At 30.0% G+C, this 10,315-nt stretch overlaps 4 protein-coding genes across 4 annotated transcripts; 1 reads left to right on the forward strand and 3 right to left on the reverse strand.

Moving 5' to 3' along the window:
- Positions 1 to 860: 860 nt before the first annotated feature.
- Positions 861 to 2,271, reverse strand: Tsp_03770 (hypothetical protein). The gene is made up of 7 exons (XM_003374526.1): positions 2,152 to 2,271; positions 1,965 to 2,089; positions 1,709 to 1,818; positions 1,473 to 1,483; positions 1,271 to 1,279; positions 1,031 to 1,042; positions 861 to 920 (listed from the first exon to the last, which is right to left on the reverse strand). Exons 1-7 carry the CDS (start codon positions 2,269 to 2,271, stop codon positions 861 to 863), a joined length of 447 nt encoding a protein of 148 aa, XP_003374574.1.
- Positions 2,272 to 2,892: 621 nt separating this feature from the next.
- Positions 2,893 to 4,224, reverse strand: Tsp_03771 (jumping translocation breakpoint protein). Its single transcript, XM_003374527.1, has 6 exons — positions 4,163 to 4,224; positions 4,010 to 4,110; positions 3,880 to 3,953; positions 3,742 to 3,824; positions 3,524 to 3,541; positions 2,893 to 3,082 (listed from the first exon to the last, which is right to left on the reverse strand). The coding sequence occupies exons 1-6, from the start codon at positions 4,222 to 4,224 to the stop codon at positions 2,893 to 2,895; spliced, it is 528 nt and encodes a 175-aa protein (XP_003374575.1).
- Positions 4,225 to 4,812: 588 nt separating this feature from the next.
- On the reverse strand, positions 4,813 to 6,962 carry Tsp_03772 (ubiquitin family protein). The gene is made up of 9 exons (XM_003374528.1): positions 6,945 to 6,962; positions 6,767 to 6,822; positions 6,422 to 6,486; positions 6,250 to 6,320; positions 5,949 to 6,051; positions 5,813 to 5,899; positions 5,658 to 5,760; positions 5,282 to 5,371; positions 4,813 to 4,864 (listed from the first exon to the last, which is right to left on the reverse strand). The coding sequence occupies exons 1-9, from the start codon at positions 6,960 to 6,962 to the stop codon at positions 4,813 to 4,815; spliced, it is 645 nt and encodes a 214-aa protein (XP_003374576.1).
- A 193-nt stretch (positions 6,963 to 7,155) lies between these two features.
- Tsp_03773 (EF hand domain containing protein) lies at positions 7,156 to 10,109 on the forward strand. Its single transcript, XM_003374529.1, has 12 exons — positions 7,156 to 7,166; positions 7,233 to 7,485; positions 7,727 to 7,853; positions 7,936 to 8,023; positions 8,080 to 8,191; positions 8,783 to 8,929; positions 8,992 to 9,148; positions 9,174 to 9,190; positions 9,215 to 9,331; positions 9,394 to 9,564; positions 9,698 to 9,845; positions 9,925 to 10,109. Exons 1-12 carry the CDS (start codon positions 7,156 to 7,158, stop codon positions 10,107 to 10,109), a joined length of 1,533 nt encoding a protein of 510 aa, XP_003374577.1.
- Positions 10,110 to 10,315: the final 206 nt, after the last annotated feature.

Genomic DNA, 10,315 nt, shown 5'->3' on the forward strand with positions numbered 1-10,315 from the left:
GATCATTTCAACTTACAGTTTGAAAAGAAACAAATTGAAACAAATCCTGACAAGAAAGTATTAATTGCAACAACAAATAAAAAAATAAAAATGTTCAAAATTGAGAATATTAAAAAACCTAAAAATATCACCAAAATTAATTTCACAAATTACAGCTGTATGTATATATATACGGTCAGATGAAAGCAAGAAACAGAAAATGCTCATCAAAATTAAAACGAATACCGACCGACCGTTTCAATCAATGAATTTGAGTGTAAGAAAAATGTTTTATATTTTGACCTGAAATTTGACAAAAAAACCCCACTACAAGGAACCACCTTGCCCGTACTGTCACCAATCGTTCAAACAAGCCTGCTAATGCATTTTTCACAATTTGACCCTTCCATTTTCAACTGGACAAGTTTCAATCAAGCAGACGACACCTAACAACACAACTAGTAAGCAAACGTTACACCTAAAAATAAAATTTAAATTAACAGGGAAAAAAAAGAAAAATTAAACAATAAACCTTGTTTATCAAAAGATTTTTTGAAACGCTTATTTTCGTGAAATAGAATAAAACAACAAACAATATAAAATATAAATAAATATATATACAAATATGTTTGAGATAACAGCTAACGATCTGCCTGAGACAGAAATAAAAATAGTACATTGCCGTTCGGCACTACGCGGAGCATAGAACGAAAAAAATGTCAATGGTCACCACCCCTCCTTATCACATATCATTGTACGTATACATATTTTTTTTTCTTCCATTACAATATACAGTCTATTTTCACCGTTCAAAAATTAATCTAATGTTAATAAATGATCTATTTCTTGCACAACAATCTGCGCGCCTGATAGTTTTAAAATTACATTCCAAATTTAATTATTGCAAATGCTAATTTTAACTGAGAACAAAATCCAGATTCCTGTCATTAAAAAATTTATAAAAAACTGCATTCCTTTCAGCAATGATAACTTTTTCCTAAATTTTTTGTTGTTGTATCTCTACAGGCATTATTCAACAACAAAAAATTACCGTAAGAATTGTCTGCAAATTCAAAAAATTCAACTGGTAAAATATCGATCATTTTCCAGTTAAATAACAACGATTGAAGCATCGACTTTTATTCATACTATTCCCACCTACTGATTCATATTTATTATTATTTTTTTTATTAAATTCTTTTCCGACCAACAAAAAACAAACTGACTGAAAATCATTTTCATTAAAATTACAGTAAGTATAGTTTCTTCGGGGAAACAGAAGAAAAAATACCTGAACCATCTAAATTATTATTTTTCCTATTTATAAATTTTTACTTCCCAATGCACCAGTAATGAAATAATATACAATTTGAACAATACTGTAAAGAAATGGAATGTGAGATCGAATTATGATACAAAAAAAAAACAACAAATTTCCCACCAGTAAAGAAAATTTCGCATAATTCGCTTACATTTTAAAAATACTTTAAAACCTGTTTGATCACTGAAATAAAAAGGAAATTATAAAATAAATTTTAATAATTATCCATACAATGGATGAAAAAGATTTCAGGCGTGCGAATTGCTGTATTTTCAAAAACAAAAATGAATTTGATGATTTTGAAAATCAAAATCGCTGAACAAAAAGTTGCGCAATTTTTTCCAACTGATCAACAAGTCGAGTATAAATCATAATTTAAAAAAAATGATTATTATGAATGGAAATTACTCACTCTGGTGATTGAACAATTCCAGTTGTAGTTGGTGAAAATGTTTCGAAAAAATCGTCCACCAATTCCACCGTCTGCATCAGTGCAAGCTGCTCTACCTACACGCCAGCTTTCAAATGTCAAAATGAAATATCATCACACAACACTTTGAAAAAAAAATATACATATTAAAATATTTAAATTTTAAAATGCAAAAGAAATATTAAACAAACAGATAAAATATACATATACATATATAATAATGTAAGAAATTACTTTTTTTTCTCCTTTCGATCTCCACGGTCGGCGGAGTCCGGCACAGTTTGAGTGTCAAGTGCGCTTTGAAAATTTGGTTTTAGCAAAATTCGAAAATGCGGCCAGTCAGACGACCCGTCGTAGCTCTACAAGACGTAACATCAGCAGAAAACATTCACGGCTGTTATTCAAAGCGTGACCCAGTAACCAACAAAGCCTTCAGCTGGCGTAATTGAAGCCCGCTGGCTGTCACTCCAATTAGGTCATTTTCAAACATCAGCGCCATCTTGCTGTAGACAACAACAGTCGCCGTGACGTAATAATTCATAATAATGGTCACTTTTGTCAAATTATTAATTCACACATTATTTGGCCTAATCACGAACAAATGTGAACATTTTCACATACGTATGCATTGCATGCATTGTATATGCGTGTACACATGTACATGCAACATGTACATGTATGTATGTATATGCATGCATCTGTATGTACACATTTTTTTAAAAAAATTATTATTATTATCATATTTTTTCATTATGTTGTTGCTTCTTTGTCACCAAGCAACATACCGCCAGACGACCAATGTAACCAGCTATCCTAGTTACCCAATTCTGCCGGTAATTCGGTCGCACGTGATGCAATCGAACAGCATGTTCTAGCTTAGAAATTGAAAAATAAACGCTCTTTCTCTTCTTACCAGCATGCAGCAGAGGTCAGCACTGCTATTTTTTTTCTGAGGTCCCATATTTTTCAAGTGCACGGTCAATTATCATGACTAAGAACATTCAAGAGCTTACTTGCCTTGCCCATGTTACACTGTATTGCCATTCTTGTCTAGACAACTGCCTTATCACAGACAATTCCGCTTTTTTTTCTTTTATAAATTGAATTATCATATAAAAATATGATTAAAGAAAAACACGGATTGCCATTGTTTCAAAATTCTCTATTCCACTTCACTACTAGTAGAATATGAAGTTTCCATTTCGAACTGTTTTCGAATTCGTAACTGTTTTTCACGATCCAAAGCCGCTGATCTATACTTGACCATCACTAAAAACAACACCGACAATCCGTAGCACAAGATCATGAATACGAAATAACGACGAATTTCATTTCGAACCAAATTTTCACAGCTAAAACAAAAATCACAAAGTAATAGACAAAAATTAATATATATTCAAACGCTCAATACTGCTTACTTTTCTCGCTTAACAACAATTATCAAAAAAAACTACAGTAACCAACGTAAAAAAATTTCAAATCAAAACATTTTCAAATTAGCTAATCATTTGCTAATATCATATAAATAACATCACAATACATTTTAAAAAGAAAGTTGAAATGATTTTTACTTTCATCTCAGCTAATGCATGCTTATATTAATAATTCGATGATATTTCACAACGTTGACTGTTACACGCAATCAGTTTACAATAAAGATTTTATTACTAGTGCGGATGAATGTTTAATTAAAAAATAATTTAAAATTTACATAATTAAAAGAATTTCAACTACATTTAAAACATCGTTAAACTTTGTACTAGATTATTTGACGCAGAAAAACTGCAAATTACATCAAAATTTGACATAATCTGTAATAAAAAATTTTTATAACTAATTTACTGATAACAAAACTAAGTTAAGCAGTTTAATGATAAAGAATAGAAAATAGTTCGTAAACAATGACATTCTAATTTTTACTAAATCCTATTCCTACAGTTATACCTTATAACTTATAACAAATAAGATTCATAAAATTCATCCAATTAAAATATGTTGAAATTAAACTTACGGACGAAAAGCTACTCCACTGTTGGTGCAGTTGACTTTGTCATAATATGAAGATGCTTCAGTACAGTTGTTTATATTTGAAGCCTAAATAAATCACGTATTACTTTATTAAAAAAAACTATTGAAACCAAATGCCTACTTCCTTCTCAAATTCGGAACACAATTTGCACGATTCCAGGATTTCAAAATCTTCCTTTTGCCAACAGTGTAAATCTACAAAACATAATTTTAATTAACAATAGGTATTACGACAAAGAGTCAAAGCATACCAATATTGGATTGTTCACGATGTATTTTTTCCGGAGAACGGTACAGATCGTGCTCATCAATTAAAATGCTATTTTCAAAAATAAACACTAGCACTATTAATCTAAATAAAAAAACATTTAAATAAAGAAAAACATTTTTTTAATATAAGTTACACTAATGCCGTGAAAACGAATATAATAAGCTTTCTGGTTTTGCAAAATTCTAACATTCCCATGTTCACCAATTTACACTCAAAATCAAATGCCTGAAACAAACAAATTTTGCTATGATGAAATAATTTATGCACCATTTATAATTTAAACAAAGACATTTAATGCGTATTAATCATTGAATGCAATGTATATGCGGAAATTGCGGTATATATATATTTCCATAAAATTGAAAAATAATATAAATAACCCACGATAAAATTGATTTATTTATTATAGATAAAAACGCAAACATGGAAATTTGTAAAATAATTATTACCAACTACAATTGATACAGTAATGTAATTGATTTTTAAGTGTTCATTAGAAAATGTTTCATTGCAATTATTATTCTCGCATTGCATTCATTTATATTTTTACATTATGTTATCTTTGTTTATATATTATAAAAATATGTAAAAAATACAGCATTTAAATGTTGGTCTGACAATTTCTAAGAATTGCATAACATCCTTGAAAGATTTACATTGTACGGTATTTCTTTTATACGACAGCCTTACAGGAAGTATTAAACTTAAATTGCTTGATTAAAAACACGTGACTTTTAAATTATATAATATTACTCATTTTTCAAAACAACTATTACTGATAATTTACAAGTAATCTGAAGCTTTAACATTGACGTCGTTAACAAAAGTATAAGATCTGAATCAGTTTTGAAAATAAAGATAACTTAGTAGTAAGTAATACTTAAAAAAAATAATTACTGAAAAGGTAAAAATCGAATTAAAGTCACAAGCCGTTCAGTTGTTAGAAATTTACATACAAATGCTCCACTGTTTTGCAAAACATGGGATAATTTAGAATGAAACTGCCAACATTTTCATCAAAATTGAAAATTGCATACATGGTCATTGATTAGATACTTTACCATTTTAAAATGCCATTTATCATAACCATTTGCGGAGCTGTTAATAAAAACACAGTGCAAATAAAATCTATTTACTCCATTACATATCAGTTATAAAAGTGCTGTACTTAAATGTATTCAAATCAAAGCGTGAAATTTCTGTTTTACTATAAACTCAGTTTTGTTACTGTAGTCACAGAGTCATGAACTACTTCAATTTCTTCTTTGGACGTAAATTATTAGAATGTCCACATTTCTTCTTTCGGCAGTTGGTAGCTCGTGGTGGTAAACGAGCATAACACCTCAAATAGAAAGAAATTAAACAAGGAAAAAATGTGATTCGCAAATAAATACATTACATTTTTCATGTATGAAAAATTACTTATTTCTGTCATTTTAATAATAAAAATAAAACTACTAATTATATGACTTTTATATGGCAAGCAACAGCAAAAGGTGCTGCAGGTAACTTGAAAAAAATTCTAATAAAAAAATAAAATAGGAAACTACTTAACAATAAACAAATTATCCATTTTATTTAAATGTTAACAGTAACATTTCCATATTTAATAAAACAAGAAAACATACTTTCGACAAATCATTTTCTCGCAATTATACTTTGAAGCGAGTTGACGTAGACTAGGTTCAATAATACCCCCACGCAAACGCAAAACCAAATGCAGGGTTGATTCTGAAAAAAAAATTTATATTTCTAAGAAATGTCTGAATTACAATATTTTTACCTTTCTGAATATTGTAATCGGACAAAGTACGTCCATCTTCAAGCTGTTTTCCAGCAAAAATCAGTCGCTGCTGATCAGGTGGAATCCCTAAATATAATAATGAACTACATTCGCTCCTAAAACTGCAAAACCGTACCTTCCTTGTCCTGAATTTTAGCCTTCACATTCTGAATTGTATCAGAAGGCTCTACTTCCAAAGTGATGGTCTTTCCTGTTAGAGTTTTCACAAATATTTGCATCTAAATAAATATTAATATAGGGATTATTTAAATAATAGTGATGATTTTTTGTATGGTGAAAAGAGACGTTAAATTCAATCTAACGCACTATGTACACCTGCAATAATATTTGGCTATATTGAGGAATGCGAAATTTTTCGCATTCGTGGCAATAGCCAAAAAATATTCAAAAGTCATTTCAAAAATTAGCGAATCTACTTTTCTTTTAATATGGTCAGTATTAACAAAAACAGGACAAGATTCACGTTTCATTCTTTCAAGCATTTTATCTGTTAAAAAATGTAATATTTTCATAATAAGCAGTAATTATGGAACTTCAACATTATTGAGCAAGTTATTGTTACTAAAACAAAGCATAAACAACACTAACCTTTAATCGCAAGAGCAGAAATAACAAGGCGTACTCTGTAAAGCGTGTTATGCCAAGTCGGACTACTACAGTATGTCGATAAGCAAGTCAGATAATTACGTAATTATTTACATATTATTAATTTCAATCCCTAAGCATATATTTTGAAAATGTCATGTAAATTTGCGCATTAATATGCATATTACTTTGAATTTTGTTTAAAGTAATTATTCAAATAACTTTTAAGTTTAAGGAAACGCCACAGAAAGTTAACTTATCAACTTTATTTAGTGATACATTTAATTAATTATCCGATGTTATAAAATGAAAAAAGAAAATGTAATTATGAAATTTCAAACTGTAAACCGTATTATCAAGAATCGATAATATTTATTATCAACAGCTAAATTATGATTATCTATCTAAAACTAGATGCATTTAAAATTTATGAATTTCTTTCTTGTATGCAATATGTAATATCTGTGATGATAACTAAATGAAGAAAAAGAATTATTTTAAAATTAAAAAATTAACCATGAATTACATTATTTATCGTACCCATGAAAATTGTCACTTGATTTTAAATTCGTTGTATTTTCTGTCAGAAATATATCAAACAACATATAAATTTAGTGAAACAGCGTATCTGATTTCGTATAGATTCGTCTGTGAATGCTTTGAAATGCTGCATGCTATTTATAATGCTATGCTTTGAAATCTAATATCAAATGAACTGTATCACCTAGTGGGAAGCAATGTCGCAGCGGTAATCTTTTCAAATTTACAAACATTTTTGCGTCAATTGAAGTATTCAGAAATTATAATGGTTTAGCTCAGCTCAGCTATCAAAAGGACCAGATGTAGAGAAGCATACGACAAACGATCCATTAGAACACGGCCGAGGGACGGGTGTGAAAGTCTTGCCAACTCATTTTTATCCACTGTCAGAAGAACAAGAGAATCGATTTCGAGATATTTATAATAAATTAGATCTTGACAGAGATGGAAAGGTTAACATTAAAGATTTAATTTACGCGTTAAACCAGCGTATGCCAACAGTTCAGCATCGGCATAGTTATGCTATGGTAAGAAGCTTCTTTTCTCTTTGTCGTACGAAAGGCTTGTTTGCCCAAAATGAAGAATATAATATATGAAAATCTTTATATTAATTCATATAAACACATTTGGTGATCAGAACATTATAAATGAAAAATAAAATGGCAATATTTCTGATTTGTACGTAAAATTGTACCTTTTTAAAACAAATTAATAAATTAAAATAAGTTAATTATTGATAAAGAACATAAGTATTTTGAACTTTTTTAGAATATAATGGAGGAAGCCAATAAAAAACACGGTGAATCTCTCAGCTTTGCAGATTTTGTTCATTACATGCTTGAACATGAGCAACGTCTGACGCTTGTTTTCAATGACTGTGACAGAAATCAGGATGGTAAATAATCAGTGTCTTCTTATGTATATACATTTATGACAAACAGTTTAATAAATTAATTAATGTTTGAATAATTATATAGGCATCCTAGATTCGGTGGAAATAAAGAATTATTTTGTTGAGCTGGGCATGCCTATTAGCGACACTCAAGCTCAAAAGATTGTTAAAAAGTATGGAAAATTATTTAATATATGATCGAATATTGCTATTTGAACGTTTTTTCAAGAATGGCCACGGTGAACAAAGAAGGAATTGGATTAGATGAATTTTTAGATTATTTCATGTTCTATCCATGTTCTTATCCAAGCGACATAGTGAATCACTGGCGGCATAATTTGGTAAACATTTATCGCTTAAAACATAAAATTCAATATATAATAATTTAAAAAATGAATAAATCACGTCTACATTATGCATAAACATAAAAACGCAAATCATGAAGTTTTCTAACAATATTACGCATGCGCCTTTAGCCCAGAATTGGAATGAATTCTTTCTTCAATTCACTTTAACAGTACTCCTCAGAAATAGGCTTTTTGTGCTGTTTGGAATATGAGATTTGTTTTATGAATAAAAATTTGAATTGGTTGAGTAAGAAGTTTATAATTATAAATTATTTGATTTTTTATTAGTTTATTTATAAATCTTATGAAAATGTAGGACGTATTTAAAATAGCTATCCTATTAATCAATTACTGTTGAAATTATTCAATTTCTTTGTTGATAAACTCTCAAGTCTATTTGGCAGCGTATTGAAAATGATTGTAGTACGTATTTAATTTTTTAAAAATGTATTTTTTTGTATGATATTTAACGTAATTAGTAATTTGAAAATTTTGTGTTCAGCTTTAACAATTTTGGTTTGTGCAAATGTAATTTAAATGTTAGAATACTAAAATACAGAAATTATAATTTTGGTAATTATGCAGAGATTTGATATTGGTGAAGATAGTTTAATTCCGGAAGATTTTTCTGAATATGAATTTCGTCTCGGTGCTTGGTGGCAACATTTAGTGGCTGGTGCAGCTGCTGGAACAGTGTCGCGTTCTTGTACAGCACCGTTAGATAGGCTTAAAGTTTTTCTTCAGGTATAATTATATACGGTTTATTTTGAAAATATGGAAAGTCTGATTTTTAGGTTCATGCTACTGCTGAAAATAATGTTCGGTTTACTACGGGCTTTAAAATGCTGTTAAAAGAAGGTGGTTTGAAAGGTATGTGGCGTGGAAATGGTGTAAATGTAATGAAAATTGCTCCAGAGTCAGCGATTAAATTCATGACATACGAACAGGCAAGTTTTTTTTTTAATTTTAAATTAAGTTAGCTTTTGTATGAATGTTGTGATGTTTAACAAAATTTAGGTGAAATCATTTCTGAAGTTCAATTCGGAATCTTCTCATGAATTATCGTTATTGGAACGTTTCTTGGCGGGTAGCTTGGCTGGTAGTGCCGCTCAAACGCTCATATATCCACTTGAAGTTTGTGTCTTTTGGGTCAATTTACTTTTGATAAAGTTCAATTTTGCAGAATATGGTTTCAGGTTCTGAAGACGCGATTAGCATTGCGAAAAACCGGTCAGATGAATCAAGGAATTTTGCATGCTTTCCAACAGATTTATCGTAAAGAAGGAATACATGCTTTGTACCGTGGCTATGTGCCAAATTTAATCGGCATCATACCTTATGCTGGCATTGATTTAGCAGTATATGAAGTGAGTGGATTTGCATGTTTTATAGCAACCTTTATGTTGTCATGTATATAAAATACAAAGGTAATTTTTCAAAATGTTAGACTGTTTTATTGCTTATTGAGTCGATAAGTATTCAGATATTCTCAGTTTACAGACATTAAAAGCGTGGTATATGAGAAAACATCCAGAATGTGATGATCCTAGTCCACTAGTGTTGATGGCTTGCGGCACATTGAGCAGCATATGCGGACAACTGACCAGTTATCCATTAGCTCTGGTTCGAACTCGCCTTCAAGCTCACGGTTAGTTTCAAAGGATCGCCTACTTTGTTATATTCAAATTATTATCGCTCAGAAATCATTCGACATGTACATATTTTAGCGAAATCCCCAACCTGTCAACCGGAAACAATGTCAGAGCATTTCCGATATATTTTGCAAACGGAAGGTTTTTTCGGCCTGTATCGTGGTCTTACTCCGAATTTCTTGAAAGTTCTACCCTCCGTTTGCATTAGTTATGTTGTCTACGAAACTGTGAGGAAACGACTCGGCGCAACAATGACGTAATTTCGTAATTGACGAACTTTCCCACGCAGCTACTGCCATGAAACAGAAGCAACTTAAGACAGTTTATCATATGCTGATTTTTTAAAGAATATCTTATCTTTGTGACGTATGTTTAAAATTGAACTCATACCATTTGAAGCTTCCATGTTCACGTGCAATAAAACATGTATGATAACGTTTTACTTGATCTTGCAAATCAAAAGTTA

This window comes from Trichinella spiralis (assembly GCF_000181795.1).
Source record: "Trichinella spiralis strain ISS 195 chromosome Unknown Scfld5, whole genome shotgun sequence".
Classification (NCBI taxonomy): domain Eukaryota; kingdom Metazoa; phylum Nematoda; class Enoplea; order Trichinellida; family Trichinellidae; genus Trichinella; species Trichinella spiralis.

What these genes read in the sequence shown, in the direction of transcription:
- Tsp_03770 (XM_003374526.1), bottom strand. Translation starts at nt 2,271, where the DNA reads ATGAATTATTACGTCACGGCGACTGTTGTTGTCTACAGCAAGATGGCG. An exon ending in GCCAGCTGAAGGCTTTGTTG is followed by an intron (nt 2,090 to 2,151) that starts GTTACTGGGTCA and finishes TACGTCTTGTAG; the next exon opens with AGCTACGACGGGTCGTCTGA. An exon ending in GATCGAAAGGAGAAAAAAAA is followed by an intron (nt 1,819 to 1,964) that starts GTAATTTCTTAC and finishes GACATTTGAAAG; the next exon opens with CTGGCGTGTAGGTAGAGCAG.
- Tsp_03772 (XM_003374528.1), bottom strand. An exon ending in TTCTGCTCTTGCGATTAAAG is followed by an intron (nt 6,321 to 6,421) that starts GTTAGTGTTGTT and finishes ATTTTTTAACAG; the next exon opens with ATAAAATGCTTGAAAGAATG. An exon ending in CGTCCAAAGAAGAAATTGAA is followed by an intron (nt 4,865 to 5,281) that starts GTAGTTCATGAC and finishes AAACTGATTCAG; the next exon opens with ATCTTATACTTTTGTTAACG.
- Tsp_03771 (XM_003374527.1), bottom strand. Translation starts at nt 4,224, where the DNA reads ATGGGAATGTTAGAATTTTGCAAAACCAGAAAGCTTATTATATTCGTT. An exon ending in TCGTGAACAATCCAATATTG is followed by an intron (nt 3,954 to 4,009) that starts GTATGCTTTGAC and finishes TATGTTTTGTAG; the next exon opens with ATTTACACTGTTGGCAAAAG. An exon ending in GTTCCGAATTTGAGAAGGAA is followed by an intron (nt 3,825 to 3,879) that starts GTAGGCATTTGG and finishes TGATTTATTTAG; the next exon opens with GCTTCAAATATAAACAACTG.
- Tsp_03773 (XM_003374529.1), top strand. An exon ending in ATCACTGGCGGCATAATTTG is followed by an intron (nt 8,192 to 8,782) that starts GTAAACATTTAT and finishes GTAATTATGCAG; the next exon opens with AGATTTGATATTGGTGAAGA. An exon ending in CGCTCATATATCCACTTGAA is followed by an intron (nt 9,332 to 9,393) that starts GTTTGTGTCTTT and finishes ATATGGTTTCAG; the next exon opens with GTTCTGAAGACGCGATTAGC.